Here is a 20,398-nt window from a genome sequence, read left to right as displayed (position 1 = left end):
CACCTTTTTGTGAAGACCTCCATCAGGGGACGAGTCTGTTCGTCAGACCAAAGCAACAATGCAAATTTCATCCTGGACACAGAAGAATGTAGCAGCTCTATACGTATCTATAGATAAACTAGTCCTTTCAGATTCCCACAACAGTGGGAATCACCTGAACTGTTCTCCACCTGTGTGTGATGCAGCTGGGCTAACTTTCTTCTAATTACTGTTAGTTTCAAACCCTTGATTGAAGAGCACCCCCATACTTGAGTTAAGGCACTTAAGCTACAACCTCATTCTTTTGGTGTATTTATTACAAAATTATGTAATCCAGGAAACTGGGTGTGTGTTACATAAACCAGTATTTACATTTTTTTAATATCTCTTCTTCTTTAAATGCTCTTTTCCCTGATATTTGGGAGTGAGCGGGTTAGTTAAATGGGGCATGTAACCTGTACCCATTGTAAGATTTAAAGATTTAATTCGATTTCACGTCATCAGCGTATCAGATGTTTTTGTTTTGTTGGAAAGGCAGCAACTATTCCAGCCATGTGAGATCACCTCAGCAGGCATCAGATCGATCGGCACGTCCCATCATCCCTAACCTGGTGTAACGAACGGCTGCGCGACGCCTGATGATTGATATGAAAAACAACTGTGAACTGTCAGAACGCGTCACCATGGAGGACGGGTTCTTCTCCCAAAGAGGTTGACGGCATCCAAATTCGACTTCAGCGGGCATGGAGAGATTAGTTTAAAATGCATTTAGAGGAATCACAGTGGTTTCTCCTGGAGAACCGTGTAGGCAAATGCTGCCTTTTCCATAACTTTGCATCTTGAATTTTAAATTTCAAGCATTTCTTCAGACTAAGACAAGAATAAATGGCCAGAATAAACAAGACCTTGGGATGTCTGAGACCTCTTAGATGGTCTAATGAGCAATAGTCCATAGTGTTCAGTAAAGCACTAGAGTTAAAATAGGCCTATTTATGATCAGTGGGAAGAAGTAGGGATACTATTCACTCTCCCAATATGCCGAAGCTCAGAGTTACCAATGGTCATATTTCCCAGGCAGAGCCATCATGCCACACCGCTACCAGGCTGAAAGCTGCAAAGAGCACAAACAAATATGTCCAATCAGGATGGATAAACAATGCTACCATTTGGGAGGGTAAAGAACAAGGTGAGTATTAATGTGGCAACATGTGGACTCAGTGTTACTGATGTAGTCTGAGTACCTTTGATAGCGCCGATCCACAGGTTCCTCCTGTCTGTTGTCCTTATCAAAAGGAATATGATAAATGCATATATACATATGTGTAATGCTAATGATGTGAGAATTCTTGAATGTGTGGAAACATTTTGGCCATGTAGGAAGGCTGGTCGTGCGTCTCTGATGAAATGCCTTCCTAAAACCCTTGTTCCGAGATTCCCAGTCTCTTCCAGGTGACCAGCTGAGCTTCCCAGAACGACCTCACAGTTCTGCTCACCATGAACATTGCAGTCACAGTTTGGATCCACACCTCCCTCTGCAGAACTTCTCTTCGCCTGTGGGCCGTCTTCCACCCCCATCCGTAGCTTAGAGATTTCTGGGGACCCCCCATTGGGACCTTAATCCAGGAAGGAGAGTAGCAGAGGAACAAAAACCATTCCAAGAGGAAGGATGGCGGGGATGGGGCCTTCGTGTACATGGGGAAGACGGCCCACCTGACACACACAGACTGGGCGGCGCCACCTGCACGTAAGCTGACACGGATGGTGGCTGGGAGCAGCCCCAACCCCGCCTCTCTTAGGTTGTGGGTGCAGATGATGTTGACCTCTGATGATGTTGGCGTGGTCCATGACTCCCTGTGACACCTACTGCACTTAAGCTGCACCATAAACTAGACACGTGTTAATACAAACACCTGCAGACACAAAGCTGGTTTTATATGCGCCGATAACCTGCGTGTAACCGCGTTGTCTGCACACCAGCCCCCAGAATCAACCATAATGAGAGTGAATTTAATTCATTCCAGAAGTTGCTTCGTAACCTGAAAATGACGTAAGTAGAGACGCGTTTTCCATGTAAATGCCTTAATCCGTTCCAAGCCCCCAGAAATTCGGACATAATTTTTTTTATAAATCATAAAAATGCATCAAAACATGTAACAAATACATGTTACAATTACATTACCGCATAATAAATGTAGGAATTCAGTGCAAGGCTTTTTCAGGAACAAAATGAACTTTATTACAGTCTAATCTTACATTAGCCGTCATTACTAGCAACGAACGTTAACACTTGTGGTAACACCGCCATCTAATGGACAAACATACGAACACTCACAACAAATAAAAGTTAAATGAAGGCAACGCTGGGATACACACAAACTTGTACAGATTGACGTCCCTCCTAGCCAATGGGATGACAGGAAGATCCTAGGCGATAGCCAATGGCAGAGCAGCTACAAGCAAGTTTGTGTGCGCTAAACTCCGCGAGCTGCGAGTAGCAGCGCTAGCGTATTTTTGACCTTCGTATCCTGAAATTTCTTTCGTAACAAGAGGAAATATTTTCCCGTTGAGACGCTTCGTAACCTGAAAAATTCGCATGTAGAGCCGTTCGTAAGTAGAGGCTCCACTGTAGTTTCAAATGAAGGCTTCAAACATCACACGTGCACTTTTTTCTAAGTCAAAGCACTGATTTTTGTTCTGTTTGTCCTTTTTAATGAATCATGAACACATTTGGAATGCATCAGCTCAGCACACGCCTAGCCTCACAGGAGGGTACGAGGTTAAAAACAAATCAGTAAAAGGTCCTTTTTTTAGAGAAAAGGTGAAATAATCACGAGAAAACATAATTTCATAAAAGTGGCCAACGTCAACATCAATTCAGGACAACTTTATCTGAGCCGCTGCTCGACATTTCAATCGCACGATCCTCATTATTGCGCGTTCCGACGCCACTATTGTGTCATCGTTGTTTTTCTTGGTTTTGGCTGCTCCTGCATGTTTGGCCTAAGGATTGAGGAAGGTCAACGCCGGCCATCTGTAATCTGTCATCTGAGTTACTCTGTGAAATGCATCATGTCTAATCTTGACTGCACAACTTTGAGTTCATCCAAACAACTAAAATTTGTGACTCGGTTTGTTTACCAGTCACGGTACAATGGAACTAAAGCAGGCTAGTCGCACGTTGTGACAGGTGTTCCAGGTACTCTACACGTAAAAACAGGCTGTTATCTCATAGTTGTCATAATTTATGACACTGGCTAATTTAGACTTTGATGGATTAATAATAACCAAACAGATTTTGTTCCTTTTTACTCTTTTGCTTTGTTGTGCTCATAAAACCAGCATTAACCTCACTGGTATCTCTTTTGCTTTTGGGATCCGGTTAGTGGGTTTTTCTTGGAGCGTGTCACTCCTGTCTCTCTCCATAAATCAAACATTAACATGTAGATCAAACATTAACACATACATGTTACAGAAGTATACATAATCGGCTCACCCTCGCCTGCCTGTTAGACCCTTTGCGGCCTCCTGAAAGAACACCTTGAACGGAACAACAGCTCGCAGCGATTGGTTGGGTTTCCAACTGCATCAGAATATCTGACAAATGTGTTTTTCATTCTCTGCATTCCACACCAACGGCTACTATTGTCAAACCGCTTGGAACACATGACGACAAATGTACCCTTAAAAGACCGTGAGCTGTATGCGGGCGGGCAGCAGGTTATGATAAAATCACCTTTGAATCCATGTCAGTACTGAACCTGGTCACAAGCAAACACAAGCCGCTGTTGGACGGACCGATGGAACCCAAAATAGATTCACACACCCGTCTTATGCAAACATGTGGATGTTTTTAGTGTGTTACTGATGGCGTTGGAAGGTGATCAGTTCAGTTTGTTGAGTATTGAGGTCATAGTGGGAGATGGTGTATTGAGGGTTTCAGTGTTCTTTGCTGCTCCGATTGCTCGCAGGGACTCGGACCCAACCAACAGGAACCTTTGGAGCGGAGGAGAAGTGGGTTTGGGCTGAAGGACAGTTCTGCTACACACAGATGTCCCAGTACAACTCTCATACCTCTCCAGTTGAGGGTCTGACAGGGCTCATCCTCTATCGCCATGGAGATGGAGGAACAGATGGCAGATTTCAATGAAAGTTATTTAGCTGAATAGTTTATCAGAGATAAGCAGCAACAGCTCGCCCAGACATCACGTACAACAGCTTCTGCTTGTTTTTAATAGTTTTTTATTCAAACATTTTACAGGGAATATGTTGAACTCAAGAGTTCTTTTTCAGTTTACTAAGCTGTACAAGTAATCAGATGTTAATCCTCAACCTCTTTTACTGTGAATAAACCCTGGCGTTTGCATTAAACAAGATGTTTTGTTCAAAAATCATATTTTAGAGCAGCAATGTTCAAATACAATTAAACAAGTCCCAGAAAACATCGAGCCATTTTTACTTCTATAAAATGTATTGAAAAACAAAAATAACATCAATACTTAATATTCAAATTATAATATATAATATATAATAATAATATATTGGAACAATTTGAGAATGCTGCTGATTTCTGAAAAGTGTGTTTGATTTAGTGTTGCAGACATGTTAAAACAGCACACACACCTCAAGGGGGCTGTTCCAGCTGTTCTCGTTCTTAGAGGTGAAATATAGATTTAAAATATATATTTATTTTCAGACCTGACCAGTAGTTACAACATTCCGTTACATTCATGTACCCCACACACACCCACCCACACACACACACAAATCAGTCTCGTTCTCCGGCAACGCTCATCTCTCCATCATTGTTGCCGGCGTTTTCACTGTCCTGCTTCTCCACTTTGGATTCTGTGATGCACGACAGCTCGTTTTTACATTCTGCCGCCTTGTTTTGCACTTTGCCCTCCTCCATGAGTTCGAGCTCTAACCTCAGTTGCTCCTTCTCATTAAAAACGTTTTCGTCGTCGACGATTCTCTGTTTCTCCTTCTCCAGCCGCTCCTTCTCCGCCTTTTCCTGCCTCTTCATCTTCCAATAGAAGCCCAGGTTCTTCTCTGGATAGTTGACTTTGGCCAGGGGCAGCTTGAAGATCTTGTTGGTCTCTGTGGTCAAGAGCAGGAAGGTGAGGGCAGAGAGGCAGAAGGGCCACGTGCACGCTGGAAGACCAAACTGGGGATAAAAGCAATCCACCACATGGCAGTTATTAACTTTTAATTTTACATCTTAACAGCCTGAAACATAAATGCAGGATGTGGACTTACCGTGGACATAATATTGGCGATTGCCGAGCCCAGGTATGCACAGAAGAAGGCTGAAGAGGTGAAGACAATTAGACGCAATTAGACAAGTGTCCTCTTCTGATCTGATGACCCTTTGATTTATCACGGCCACGTTCACTCACCGCACGTGAGCGCCAGCAGGTGCACCTGCCAGGTGAGGGCGTAGAACATCCCTCCGATGGCGATGCAGGCCAAGACACAGTTGTAGCCCCACAGACCAAAGTAGATGTCTCCAAACGGTGCTGCCAGAGCCAGACCTGCAAAAACAACCGGTTTAAATAGAATTCTACATTCTACAGCTGCTTGAGCTGCTATTCAGGCTCGATTTGCATAAAACCTACAGATTTTTCTCATTAAGGATCTGTTTCTCTTACCAGACACCATCCCTATAGCAGACCCCAAAACAGCATGAGCACAAGTGATGGGTGAGGAGATGAAGAGCGAGATGATGAAAATTCCTCCCGTCCAAGGGTTGTCACAGCCGTAGACCTGACCAATTCCCACAGGCACCGACATAAATAGCTGTGTACGTGTTGGGGGGGGGGGGTAAACAGAGACAGGGATATGAGGTGTAACGCACAGAAGAACAAACAGAACATTTTGGAGGTTAATCTGCAGCCTCTCTCATCCTGGAACCACGTTGGGCGCGAGGCGCGTCGCCCACCTTTGCTACGTCCAGTTCAGACCAGGTGATGTTGGGCAACTCGGAGCGAGGCTGGATGAGGACTTGTGGGAAGTGGTGGTTGTAATGGCCCGTGGCCACCATGTGGAGACACACCAGGATGTTGAAGGGGAGGGTGAACACCGGCAAATCCCAGCGGCTGTTTATGGACGCCAGGGCGCTGGACACTATTGGACTGAAAGAATGTCACTTTTAGATGTACTTGCGTATTCTATGTGCTCTCAAAACTATAGACATTAAACAGTGATCACTCACCACATCATGGACATGAAAATGTTGGGCAAAAGGAGCCACCAGTACCAGTCCCCCTTATTGGAGAACACAGCCATCAGCAGTCCCACCAGGATGCCATTGTAACCATACAGACCCGCAGCTATGGCGCCCCTGAAGAAAGAGGCCACTTATCACGTCGCGTCGGGTCAGCATGTCAAAGCTTTTTGAATGTCTGTGCTCCAACCGGTTCTGTTGCAGAATAAGGGCGGAAATGGTGGCAAACAGCGTCCCCACGAAGCCATTGAGAGCCCACCAGTAATTCTGCAGGATGAGCCCAGCGAAGATGATGAGGCCACTCAGAGGGTTGTTGACAAACATCACTTGGGAGGCGCCGCGCAGAACCCAATCCAGCAGCTTCAGCAGAATGAACTGCCCTGGAAGAGAGAGGCGGAGGTGACTCGGGCCCGCTTCCTCGCTCCGCCGCAAACTAAAAACCACCTGACACCGTCGTCCACTTTCACGTCGTAGAAGCGGAATGTTTACGTACTCTCCATCCATTTCCCAAGTGGCGCCATGTCCCCAGCGAAGTAGGAGAGGAATTTTCGGAAGCGGGCCCGGACGTCTGCGTGGCGGGGCCGCCTGACCCTTCCTCGGGCTTGTCCTCCTGTTCGGTTGGCAGCTCAGACTTCATTATTAAGGGTTTGAGTTCCTTTAATCGGCATTAAAAGCAGAGTTACATTAGATCACAGTATTTAAATTACACACTGAAACTTGTAAAGCCGCAGCAGCGTGCAGCAGGAGTCCAGTTGCCATTTCTCTGAATTTTCCCCTGAGATAAAAATACAGCAGGCTCAGCCCCCTGACCTTATTATTCCCTTAAATCCACTTCTGTTTGCCCTCTGATCACGCTCTAAACTAGACCTTCAGAATACAGTAAGTACGTCAGGGCTCCATTCCACATTATGCAACAATGTAAAATAATCATTATGATCCATTTTCTGTATGAACAGAACCAGAAGTGGCGTGAGCGCCGCCATAGGTTCAAACTAACCCCAGGGCCAAAGGAGGTTTTTATTAAAATGTTACACTAAAAAAACAACAACACTTGAAATAAATGGTGACCAAACTGGGACACGTGCCCATCTGGAGCCAACACAGTGGTGGAGACAACCGAGAACAGAAGGGCTGGGGTTTAGCACCGAGGTAACTTCTGTGTGTGTGTGTGTGTGTGTGTGTGTGGTGTGTGTGTGTGTGTGTGTGTGTGGCTACAGAAACGGTGTAAAACCAATTTCTGTGTGTGCTTGTTGATATTCACCAATTGAGGAACAGGAAAAAAAAAAGGGGGGGGGGGGGGGGGCAAAGCAGTGTGGAGGCCCCTGGGCCATCATCAGTTAATGTAGCAACAAGAGAAACAAAACTCAGATAAAATCATAAAACCATATAGAATTAAATTCCTATAACACAAACAAAGAAAAGAACAAATTCAAGGTTCAATGACTTTGAAAAATAGGCAAACCAAAGAACCAACTTAACCCTTCCGTTGTCCTCATGTTCTGTATACACCCGTTGTCTTCGGGGTCAAAATGACCCGTCTTCACTAAACCCTCAATATAAGCAGCTTAATTAAATTTTAAACACCAAATTTCATCTTGCTTGAAGAAACAACTTGTCATTCACCACAAAATGTGTTAATACCTGAGTTTTCCCTCTTCACTTGTATTTCTATAGCTTAAGAAAAGGAAAAAATGTGCAAAAAGGAGTTTTGAATGCATTTTTAATCATCCCAATGACTCAGTTTGTCTTCTTTTTTTTCAGTGAACAATTTAAGACAATGTACAAAAATATGAAAAATATGAAATATGAAATATGAAAAATAACATAACCCATTCAATTATTTAGCACATGTAGGGCAGTATGGAAGTGCACAGCTTCTGCAGATATATTTCTTACACTTGCAGCACACAGTATATGTTTTACAGTCTTTCTTTTGAGGGCAAAACTGACATCTCTTCCTCTTACTTGGCCCAGCTGGGGAAGTGGCTGTGGTAGCTGGATCCTCAGGTTGATCAGGAGCTCCTGCACTCTGAATAGCTTTTACAACTGCTGCTGAGGCTTCTGTGCGGGGGACATGCTTCCTTCTTTCAATGAGTGGAGTTACAAGTGCCTTTCCTAGCTGCTCCAGGAACAACCTCCTCTTGTTATACTTACGAGACATCCAGTTTGGGTTGGTCTCTCTCCAAATCACGAAGGCATTGTAGGAGGAAACATCAATGATGTTGTGGAAGATGACCAGGGGCCAGCGGGCAGTCATCCTTCTGCAGCTGTATGTTCCAATCACCTTATCTAGGTTGTCCACACCTCCTTTGTTGCGGTTGTAGTCCAGGATGATGACTGGCTTCTGAACATCTGACATTGTCTGTAGAGACAATGGGCCAGATTCACGAACCGTTCTTACGAACAAATTTGTTCTTAAGTCCCACTTACGAACAGTTGACGAAGATTGTGGCATTCACCAATTTCTTCTTATCCTGGATTTATTCGTAGGTAAGAACAAATCCTACGAACACTCAGGAGTACTCTTGCGCACATTTCAGTGCCGACATGTTGGCATGGTTGTGTTTTCTTCTCTTGTGCAGTTCAATAAAATTCAATATTACAATGATAATTCTGTCATATTTATTTATTTATTTGTTTTTTCCTATTTTTGGTGATTTACGGAGAATTTTAAAATTACGTAAATGTGCCAATGACTTAACATTAATCAACCAAATTGGAAACCATGCCAAAACTGTCTTTTTATTTGATTTTATCTTGATTTATTTTATTAGGGGATCGAGGATATGCCCTGGTTGTTGACACCACTGACCAACCCTCAGACTCCACAGGAGTTTTATTCAATCAGATGCATGCGCGCAGTCGCTCCACCATTGAACGCACCATCGGCATGTTAAAGGGGCGCTGGATGTGTTTGGACACAGAGCCACAACCTCGTGAGGATGTGCGTCCTGACGCAATGATGGGGCCAGACTGCAGGCACGCGGTTCACGTTCGAGCGCGATTAATTGCCCGTTTGTGAATAAAATGCATTATTGTCACAATCCGAGCACAGCTTTTACACGTTTATTTTTTTTTTACATTCTTCTTTTTTTACATTCTCGTTGATTTCTTTAAGCGTGTTGGCTATAGTCATCAGGGTTGAGGCAATTTTATCAAGCGTGTTAGCCATCCTTTCTTGATTGTTCAACACGGCGTCAGAAATCAGGCGTGGAGAGGCAAGCTTTGGGCATTTTGCTGCTTTTTGCTCCGTCAACAGGGTCCTGCTGCAGTTCCTTTTATGGGCATTAGTGGGCGGTGACTTATGCTAATCGTATGTTAATTAGACTCACCTGGCACGCGCTTTCAACTTACGAACAGATGGCATTCATCAATCTAAGAACACAGCTGCGAACAATTCTGGGGTTTACGAACGCGTTGATGAATCCGACGTAGGGTTTTCTTAAAAAACTTCTTAAGGACAACTTAAGAAAGAATCTAAGAAGATTCGTAAGAACATATTGGTGAATCGGGCCCAATGTCCCGGGCATGAGAGACAGCATACCTTGTGGGTTCATGTGGTCATCTTTATGACGTTTTCTTCTGCATGCCTGCCGTGTTGGTCATATTCTGTTGAGGACCATGTTATTTTGCCATTTTTTGAAAGGAAAGTCTCTCTTTCAGCTTCAGGGTTTTCTTCTTCTTCGGAAGACAATTCATCATGCTCTGGATTGTATTCCTCCCCATCTTCTTCTTCTGATAAATCCTCCACTTCCTCTTCTGAATCAGAGCTGTCTTGTTGGACATCTGTAAAAATCAGCTCTAGAGCCTCTTCAGCATTGTAACGTGCGCTCATGGTCGTAGCAGAGAGAGAACCCGGGGTCCTGTCATCTGCAGCACCTTTATATTCTCTCTGCAGTCTGTGGAAACACCACCTCTCTTTTGTTGTTTAGGTCTGCTACTGATTGAGCTGAGACACATCTAAAACACTGTGACATTCTGTGGTGTGTAAATAACTCTGTGACCTTGATTTCTACTCTATTTGCCTCACGGGTCATTTTGACCCGAAGACCACATTTGTACTTTTTTTTGTACAGCTTACATGGAAATGTGAATAAAAACAACATTTCACTTTTTACTGTTGGGGCCAATTGAGGAAAAGTCATAGAATTTCAAGTTAAAAAAATATCGTTTAGGGGATTTTTTGGGGGGTTTTAATGCAGTGGCGGGCATTTTGACCCGAAGTCAACAGAAGGGTTAAACTAAATGAGGTTAATCAATTAAACTAAATAACGCAAACTTAATCCAACTTCAACTCAACTAACGCAACAGGTCGGGGGAAAAACTAATTATTATATAGAAATAAATGATTTACTAAAGGAAGTAATGGTTTTAAAGAAGAGAAGGACTGGTGTGACCACCCTGTTTGACTCGTCACAACTAAACGGCAGCCAGAACAGAACCAACCATGTGGACCTATGCTCCAATTCAACAACCCCGGGGCCCATTAGGCCCGGGGCCACTGCCCGCTCCATCAGGCCCCCGGGACTCTCAGCACTGCAACGGCAGTTCGCAAACCCGGAGTACGGTTCCAAAAGGAAAATGCAATTAATACCAGGATGCCTATCTCAATTAGACCGCAGGGAGACACGGACGTGCACGTTGAGCGCCGCCCAACGGGCGTAACTGGCACAGTGCCAGACAGTGACCCGGTGGGAGATGGAGCACCGTGCAAGCTTATTAAGAGGCCAGCAGCGCTTCTCAAATAGTGGGGCGCGCCCACCCCGGAGAACATGTTTTTTGTTTTTTTTGCCGTACTAGAATAAAGTGTAATTGCACATCCCGCGCGCACACACCACAGAGCAAGAGATAGGAAGAGCAGTGAACAAACCACCAAGAGACGGCATGAAAAAATACTTATCAGTGATGAAAAGAAAGGCGGAGAGAGACGGAGATAATGAGACATACGAAAGCTAAGACGAGGAAATTGACGAAGCAGTTATAGGGCTTGGCTTCACTGTGACTACAGTGGGAGACAAGGAAAGACCGGTCTGTTTACTGTGTCTAAAAATGTTGGCAGGACATTATGAAGCCAAATAAACGAAGGCGTCACTTAAAGACATTACACCCCTGTCACGTTGATAACCCTAATCCTGGTTAACCCTAACCCTGGTTAACCCTAACCCTGGTTAACCCTAACCCTCACTTAAAGACATTACACCCCAGTCACGCTGATCAGCCGCTTGAGTTTTTTCGGCAAAACGTGCCGAATATTGGCAACAATCATCCCGCTTTGGTCTATATTTCTTTCTTTTTTTGATTTCTTTAATATTAATAAGGATACAATGTTATGCAGAGGTGTACTTATAACAATTTCATAGGCAAATGATACTAATTATAGTCACGGCGGGGGGCGCAAAATGTTTTCTTTCTTCCTAGGGGGGGCGTAACAGAAAATAATTGAGAAGCACTGGGCTAAAGCATTACAATGTAGGCCTCCACTTATCCTTCAATCGGTTTAATCATCACATTGGTGGACGTTAAAAGTTTGAGAGTGCCTACCTTTGTGTAGTGTGACGCAGACATATGTCCCTAATTCCCTTTAGGCTTCTGACGAACCTCTTCTTCTGCACAGCTTTTAAAGGGCGACAACTCCACCGAAACTCCGCCTCTCTCAACTTTTCCGAGGCTTCATCTCCAGAGGAATCAGTGGAGGAAGCCACTGATAATATTCGCTCCAGCCCTGGTCCTGTAACATGCGCAGATCTTGTGATCACAGATGCAGCGATGCGCAGTGCACGGATCCTTCAGGACCAAAGTGCCCTTTTCACTTGAATAACAACTTACAACTTTTGGATATGGGTGACAGCTCGCCCATGTGTCCCTACTCACCCCCCCCCCCCCCCCCGCCCTTTATTTGTCGTTATTAAGGCAGCAGATTATAAAGGAAGCATATTCTCAGGTGCCGTCTGAAAGATGAACAATATCCACGACGTACACTGAAAATGTAAGTACGTTTTGGACACGTTCTTAATTCTAACTGTAATATACATTTTTATTAACTTCCTGAAAATAGGCACTCGGGCAGCAAACCATGACTGCCGTTGACAGCCGTTGAAAGCCGAACTGCACAAGAATCAATACCAGGAAATGATTGATTAAGGTGAAAACACAATGTTTTTTCGTTCCAGAACATTAAACATGGATCTGATAACAGAGTGAGGGTTAGGGCAGCGCTTCTCAAAGGTGCGATGTCAGGGGGGGCGCGTGTGACCCCGGAGAACATGTTTATTTTATTTTTTTTGCCGTACTAGAATAAAGTGTAATTGCACATCCCGCGCGCACACACCACAGAGCAAGAGATAGGAAGAGCAGTGAACAAACCACCAAGAGACGGCATGAAAAAATACTTATCAGTGATGAAAAGAAAGGCGGAGAGAGACGGAGATAATGAGACATACGAAAGCTAAGACGAGGAAATTGACGAAGCAGTTATAGGGCTTGGCTTCACTGTGACTACAGTGGGAGACAAGGAAAGACCGGTGTGTTTACTGTGTCTAAAAATGTTGGCAGGACAGCATGAAGCCAAATAAATGAAGGCGTCACTTAAAGACATTACACCCCTGTCACGTTGATAACCCTAACCCTGGTTAACCCTAACCCTGGTTAACCCTAACCCTCACTTAAAGACATTACACCCAGTCACGCTGATCAGCCGCTTGAGTTTTTTCGGCAAAAACGTGCCGAATATTGGCAACAATCATCCCGCTTTGGTCTATATTTCTTTCTTTTTTTGTTTTCTTTAATATTAATAAGGTGTGGCGGACACATTTGGGTGTATCTCACACCCAGGTGATGCATGGGGTGATGGGCGTGGTTATCCCTTGATTGAATGCACTGTTCAACGCGCCATTTAGAGTTGGTCTGCTGGTTGCAGAATAAAGACGTCTAAACCATCTGCTCTGTCCGAGTCGTTCCTCGTCCTGCCACATTGGTGACCCCGTTTTGAACATGTTTGAGGCAGCAGACGATGGTATCTCCTCTTCGGTAATGTCGCCCCGACACGCGCAACCAGCCAGCGTCATCGCGTCCGTGAAGCTGCCCGACTTCTGGCAGAGCGACCCGGCCCCGTGGTTCCAGCATGTCGAAGCGCTTTTCCACCTGCGAGGAGTCACCGAGGACGACTCCAAATATTATTTGGTGGTCGCGGCTCTGGACCAGCAATCCACTCGCCGCGTCATGCAGCTGCTGCGGGATCCGCCACCGCGCGGAAAGTACGCAGCGATCAAAGAGCTCCTGCTCCGGAGGTACAGCCAATCCGCCGCGGAAAGGGCGGTCCTACCCTCCTTTGTGACGTTTCCACCGGTCGTCCCCGACCTGTGGTCCCGGTGGCCTGGCGCCGCAGGGTCTTTGATATGGTCCATTCCCTCTCACACCCGGGGGTCCGCGCATCGGTGAAACTGGTGGGTGCCAAGTTTGTCTGGCCTGGCCTTCGCAAGGAGGTCAGAGAATGGGCAGCAGCCTGTGTGGCATGTCAGCGTGCTAAGGTTCACCAGCACACCAAGGCACCCCTTGAACCATTCGCGATTCCAGCCAGACGGTTTGACCACGTGCATGTGGACCTGGTCGGACCCTTACCTCCATCCCATGGGTACACTCATCTGCTCACTATGGTGGATCGCACCACCAGGTGGCCGGAGGTGGTCCCTCTTTCCTCCACGACATCGGCAGACGTCGCTAGAGCATTTCTTTCGGCTTGGGTCGCACGATTTGGCTCCCCTTCCGACATTACTTCTGACAGGGGACCTCAGTTTGTCTCGGAACTGTGGTCATCTATGGCTAGGTCCTTGGGCACACAGGTTCACCGTACCACTGCGTACCATCCTCAGGCTAACGGGCTTTGTGAACGCTTTCACCGTTCACTCAAGGCAGCGTTGCGTGCCGCGCTTTCGGATGACAGCTGGGTGGATCGTTTACCTTGGGTGATGCTTGGTTTGCGTTCAGCTCCTAAAGAGGATATGGATGCTTCGCCTGCGGAATTGGTCTTGGGACAACCGCTTCGTGTTCCAGGGGAATTTCTGCCAGAGAGTGCGCCTCCTTGTAACTTTCCTGCCGGAAGTTACTTTTCGGCTGGGCCCGCTCTGTCTCCATCCCCCGTGCTCCACTGTTTTCCGCGGTCGTTTGTACCGACGGACTTAGCAACAGCTCGTTTTGTTTTTGTACGACATGACGCCCACCGGTCACCCCTTCGCCCTCCGTACGACGGCCCATTCCGGGTGCTCGAGACGGGGGCGAAGAGTTTCGTGCTCGATATGGGTGGTCGGTCGGAGCGGGTCACGTTGGATAGGCTGAAGCCGGCACATTTGCTGGTTGGGCAGGATGTGTTGCCGGCTCAGGTCCCCCGTCGGGGCCGTCCTCCCAAGGTCCAGAATGTCCCGTCTGATGATCTTTGTTCTAATTTACAGCCTGCTGTGGACTTTGTTTCTCCTGCCTGCGACTCATCTGCGTTCCCGGAAGAGGGGCGCCGCAGCCGTTATGGCAGGCTGATTAAACCCCCTGTCAGGGACTGAAATGTAAAATTGTTATTTTTCCTTTCCCTCTTTCTGCTGTTCTTCTCCCTTCTGGGTGTTCGGGGGGGGGCTGTGTGGCGGACACATTTGGGTGTATCTCACACTCAGGTGATGCACAGGTGATGCATGGGGTGATGGGCGTGGTTATCCCTTGATTGAATGCACTGTTCAACGCGCCATTCAGAGTTGGTCTGCTGGTTGCAGAATAAAGACGTCTAAACCATCTGCTCTGTCCGAGTCGTTCCTCGTCCTGCCACAAAGGATACAATGTTATGCAGAGGTGTACTTATAACAATTTAATAGACAAATGATACTAATTATAGTCACGGCGGGGGGCGCAAAATGTTTTCTTCTTCCTAGGGGGGGCGTAACAGAAAATAATTGAGAAGCACTGGGTTAGGGGAACACGTCCTTTCGGTTCACTTGGCTGCCCCCTGGTGAGCTGCTGCTGCAGCTGTCGGTAGTTTCCCAAAGCAGCTCCTGCAGGAACGTTTAGGAAAAGAGTTCAAGCTCGGGCCTGCGGTTAAACCGGAGGCTGCTGGGTCACTGCAGGCACTTCTGCCACTTTCTGCTCAGAACGCCCCAATGTTGGCAGTTGCCATGAGAACTTTTTCTGCGTACCAAAGAACAGGAAAGGGTTTTTCCAGTATATATATTTTCTGGCTTGCAATTGTTTGGTCTTTTACCAACCCAAAGTGCTCACACGAGCGCCAGTGCCAGTGACAGCACAGGAGTTTATGACGCTGGAGACCGAGGCCTCACATGTCATGGAAAACCACTAATGTTGCTAATTGGAAGCAAAACTCCCGGCTTTTTGGAAACTGGGACATTGTCAACAGCCACAGAGAATGGCCCGACGCCCCGGTTAGATGGGTTATTAATGGTCCAGAACCTGCAGGGAACAATGTCGACTAACCAGTATATGAGTACCAAGACATGCTCAGAGAGGATTCTTTGATAATGTGATAATCAACATTCTCTGCCGGGCATAACAACACAAAACTGCCTGTTTTTGTTGCTGGACCTCCAAAACCAGCTGTGTGCACGCTGGACACCATCAGAACCTCTCAGCACAGGCCACAGACAGGGCCCACAAGGAAAGAAGGGAGGACAGAGGAAGAAGCCAAAGCTGAGGGAGCCAAGATGTTCCTTCAGTAATTATATTGTCATTAAACCCAATTATGATTGTGTAGCCGATGAGCAGCAGTGATTACTGCTGCAGACATCTGGTCATCGCTGGAGAAGGACGCTGGCAGGCCGAGGCTATGGCCAACAAGAAAGAAACAAAATAAACGCGATGTTTTAGTCAAACTAAAGCAAACTTAAAGCCACTTTATTGTTCATCCAGACTGCATCATTCCGGCAAAGATTAAACTTGTAATACTGAACACTATTGGAGACTGTACAACAAGTAGTGGCTGAATTTAAGCTATTTTACTTTTGGGAGAGATGTAAACAAAGATCACTTCCAAGTGAACATGGAACCCGCCAGGACTTTTGACTGGCAACCACGTTCCCGGGATTTATCGACAGAAACTGGCAGGAGTTCTGGCATCTGTGTCCACAAACGAAGCACATTTATCACACTTTATGCACATCGTGGCGACTGTGTTTAACAGCTGTAGCTGTTCTGTTTGTAGGCAACTGGACCCACAGTCCTTTCACATTTTTCATTTTCTTTCAAAGGATCCTGCGCACGACAATACTGTTTTTCATGTTAACCAGCAGTTGTTGCAACGGCAGCGTTACCTTGGTAACAGGCTCTTCCAGCACTTTGTCCTGAATATCAGACCTACTGTACAACTGTCACTGTGCCGATGACGTGAGCTTCGTTTCCAAGACAGTTGGAAACATAAAGCAACCCATACATTTTAAAAACAAACTCCACCCAAGGGATTCGAACCCACGACCCACTGGATGTGAGCGCTCACACCCGCATCGCTGTTTCACCCTGGCATATCGTATATAGAATAAGTTTACTGATATTCACGAGGACACATCTTATTACAATTTCCTTTGAGACCACAAAGACCGGTTTGGTTGATTTCCTTTTCTCTCCCAATGTCCAGAAAATGAGAGCCCTGATCAGTGACACAGGGTGAGAGGGACATCTAGTGGTGGTGATATGGAACTGCACCTCCGCGTTTATTCCACTATTCTATTCACAGCAGTACGACCCGCAGACCTGAGCATTCCAGGTTCTTCTTCCATCTATCTTAATGAATCATTAATTATGACGTGTTTTGCATTGGACTGAGGAGGCTTAAATGCCCCCCCCCCCTTCCAAAAACACTGAATAAAATAAATCAGACCATGTGGAGTGAGAAACATCCACCTTTGGGCTTATATAAACAGATTTATCTAGATCTGATTAGAAAAGACAGTGAGTGTGTGTGTGTGTGTGTGTGTGTGTGTGTGTGTGTGTGTGTGTGCAATTGAGGGGGGGGGTTGTTCGTCAGGGATGGAGTGGAACCTGATACTTGATGACTCCCCATCACAAGAATGTTTCCTTCTCTTGAAGCATCTGGCCCAAAGCCGAACCACATCTCTGTGTGTGTGTGTGTGTGTGTGTGTGTGTGTGTGTGTGTGTGCGCGCGCGCTTGTTGATATTTGCCCCTTTTTCAGAATGAGCGGCCTCTTTCAGCACAGCGAGACACTTTTTAAATGGAGGTTGCCTGATTTGTTTTCTCAAGATCATTTTCTGCACTTTCTGCCTGCAATGTTTCCTCCCAGTTTTATAAAGTTTTCTTTTAAAAAAAAAGAAAAAAGAATGCATGCATTAAAAAATACTTTTAGCCTTTTAAGTTTTCTTTGCACTTTCTTCTTCTTCGGTAACTTTGCTTCCCTGTCCTGACAAGATTCCTCTTTTTTCCAAGTTGTCCCCTTGGACTGACTTCCTGATGTTCTCTGCCCCGACGCTGCTGCCAGGATCAGTCAGCATCAGTCATGGAACGCACATTTATCCTCATCTAGGACGGACCTCTGTACCCCGGCTCTCCATTTCTCCATCATTCCATCTGCCTTCTGGTGCCACATCACCTATTAATGCCACTTCTGGAGCTTATACATTTTCTGTCCCAGATCTCTGCACTATCAAACTGTGTGTGTGGTGATGCCAAACGTGTTGCAGCATCGACTGTGTGTGAGCCGCAGTGCTGCAGGATTATGTCCATTAAGAATGCTGCCCAGACTTGACTGGTTTTATGGTATAATATGCATCACCAAACGCTCGGCTTTGGTCTTGGATGAGGGCTTCAAGTTCTGTTTTCATTTAATCAGCAGAAATGATGGTTGTGTGAAATATTTTCTGCATGTAAGTTATACAAGTGGGAATAATTACATTGTAATTTCTCCCTGGTGTGTTCCACCTGAATCTGAACCCACAAATGAACTGCACCCACATCAGCCATGTCTAAATTGGCTTCACCTACTCTGCTTTACTGTGCGTGCGTGCGTGCGTGCATGCGTGTGTGTGTGCGTGTGTGTGTGTGTGAGAGAGAGAGAGAGAGAGAGAGAGAGAGAGAGAAAGAGAGAGTAGGTATGTATGAAGACAAAGGCTCACTTGTTCACGGTGGTGTTTTAGCCTCATTACACTCTTCATTTGTTTATACAGTTAACTCTCTCACTTCCTCTATCATTCATTGCCCCCCCCCACCCCACCCCCACCCCACCCCACCTGTAATTACTGTTTATATGCTCGTTGCCCTTCAGTCACAACACAACACAACTGCAGGCTTAAGAGGTTACACGTCGAAGGGGTTTAAACGCTGCTCTGGAAGGACACACGGGGTTGCACAGCCCAGCACGGCGGGCGTGATGAGGAGGTATCATGAGGGGGCTGAAACGGACGAGGCCAAAGGCGGGATGTGACGGGATCTTTTCGGGAACAGTGAGTTGCCTCGACGCAAAGACGCGAAGGGTTAACGGTGAAGCAAGGCTGGGGCTCAACAAAGAGACAGGTCTGCGTAATTAAAATCAGACAGAGAGAGAAGAATAGGAGGAGAAGAAAGAGATGTAGGGAACAACAGGGAGAGAGAGAGAGAGAGAAGGAGGAAGAATGAGGGAGCGAAAAAAGGAGAGCAAAAGACAGAACGTAATTGGTTCTGTGATGGCTTCCAGCTGCATGGCCCTCAGCCAAACCAACTCTTCATGACACGCAAAACACGCTCTCTGCCTCTCTGTCTCCCTTCTGTAGTCAACCAGAGAAGATCTTAGTTTCTGATGTGTTTGCAGCTGTGACGCGCTCAGTGGAGGAAAAAAATCAATATCCCCCCCAAATCATGTTTTGATTAAAATAACGATGTGTTATTTCCGGGACTTTATTTATGTTCTGGTGGCCGACTGTGTGTAACGTAAATACAAATGGCCGCACTAGCTGCACATGGGTGGGGGTTGGGGGGGGGGGGGGCTATAGGTGCAACAGTGCACACGCCTGGATTCTTTAACAAGAGGACCTCAGTTCAGCCAAAGAGCTCGGGAGTGACTCCGGTTATTAAGGATCCCGGTAAACACTCATCTGCAAACATGATCCCATGTCAGAAAAGTTATTACCGCTGATTTAAGCTCACACACAGGCCGATGAGGCTGAGTTTGACTATGACATATTATCGTGTGTGTGAGTGTGTGTTTGTATGTGTGTGTGTGTGTGTGAGTGAACACAGGAGGCGTTATTTGGCAACTGTTTGGGAGGCGGTAAATTAGCGGGGAAAACTGCGAGGAGTGTCACTCAAAACATATTACACTTTTTCACGTGAGCCTGCACACACACACACACACACACACACACACACACACACGATAACATAACCACACATTCATCGCCCCACAGCTTTTGTAAACATTACAGTGGAAACATGATTAATAGCTCAGGGACAAATTGAGGCCGTGTATTGAGAGTGAGGCAGATTAAGAGCCGTGTTCAGATTTATGACTTACAAACACCGTCAACAAACAAGCAATTAAAATGAATTGCAATAATGGAGAGAACACAGGGAGTGTAACCTAAAGCAGGAAGGGAAAAAAGCCAAATTTAAAAAAAAAAAAAATCATGTAATCAGTAATAAAGGAGTTATTACACGCATCCAATGCTCCCAATATATTCCCTGCACAGACTTATTTTGCACTTGTGGGAAAGATTCTGAGAAAAAAACGTGTGAAATTAAATAAAGATCACCTCGGAGGGGTGTGCGATTCCTCCTGGATCCGCCGGTGTTTTCACTGGTGCTCACTGGGCTTCAGCTGCAAATGAGACGCTACAGGTTCGGAAAAGACACAATGAAGGACTTTATCACATGTATCTAATACTAACTCAATCCCCTGCGGTCTAAAGGGGGAGGAACGGTGGTGGGGCCGCAGACAAATACCCCTGAAGTCTGACAAAACATACAGAAATGGCCGTCTTTAAAGCACAGCCTCACTTTTTGTGACACAACTGAGCTCAGCTGGAGCATGATGGAGGACAAAGACGGGCTTTGCAGGTCAGTTTCAGCCCTAATTTCTCCGAATTGAATGAAGCTGGACACTTTGTTTTTCACTATAGGTTAATCGTGGGCTGTTCAGTGATACTATAAGCAATAATAGGAGCCTTCAGAAGGCTAATCCGTGTGTAGGGTCGGTGTAGCTGCCTGCTGCTTGACATTCTCACAGC

At 46.0% G+C, this 20,398-nt stretch overlaps 1 protein-coding gene and 2 long non-coding RNA genes across 4 annotated transcripts; 2 read left to right on the top strand and 1 right to left on the bottom strand.

The window, feature by feature from the left end:
* Window positions 1–4,201: 4,201 nt before the first annotated feature.
* Window positions 4,202–6,855, bottom strand: slc14a2 (solute carrier family 14 member 2). The gene is given in 9 exon segments (XM_057033648.1): window positions 4,202–5,143; window positions 5,236–5,285; window positions 5,376–5,510; window positions 5,628–5,775; window positions 5,918–6,110; window positions 6,191–6,319; window positions 6,393–6,582; window positions 6,696–6,767; window positions 6,770–6,855. Coding segments are annotated over 9 exon segments (1,386 nt in total). The 5' UTR covers window positions 6,840–6,855; the 3' UTR covers window positions 4,202–4,744.
* An 827-nt stretch (window positions 6,856–7,682) lies between these two features.
* Window positions 7,683–9,246, top strand: LOC130526200 (uncharacterized). Its single transcript, XR_008950680.1, has 2 exons — window positions 7,683–8,692; window positions 8,977–9,246. It is a non-coding gene; the product is annotated as an uncharacterized LOC130526200 (long non-coding RNA).
* Window positions 9,247–12,013: 2,767 nt separating this feature from the next.
* LOC130526199 (uncharacterized) lies at window positions 12,014–18,008 on the top strand. Of its 2 annotated transcripts, none has more exons than XR_008950678.1 (3): window positions 12,014–12,997; window positions 15,013–15,905; window positions 17,628–18,008. It is a non-coding gene; the product is annotated as an uncharacterized LOC130526199 (long non-coding RNA). The 2 variants fall into 2 exon arrangements; XR_008950679.1 differs by lacking the exon at window positions 17,628–18,008 and adding an exon at window positions 15,974–17,562.
* Window positions 18,009–20,398: the final 2,390 nt, after the last annotated feature.

The sequence above is a fragment of the Takifugu flavidus genome, chromosome 5 (assembly GCF_003711565.1).
Source record: "Takifugu flavidus isolate HTHZ2018 chromosome 5, ASM371156v2, whole genome shotgun sequence".
Lineage (NCBI taxonomy): Eukaryota > Metazoa > Chordata > Actinopteri > Tetraodontiformes > Tetraodontidae > Takifugu > Takifugu flavidus.
This window is presented reverse-complemented; position numbering and strand designations above follow the sequence as displayed.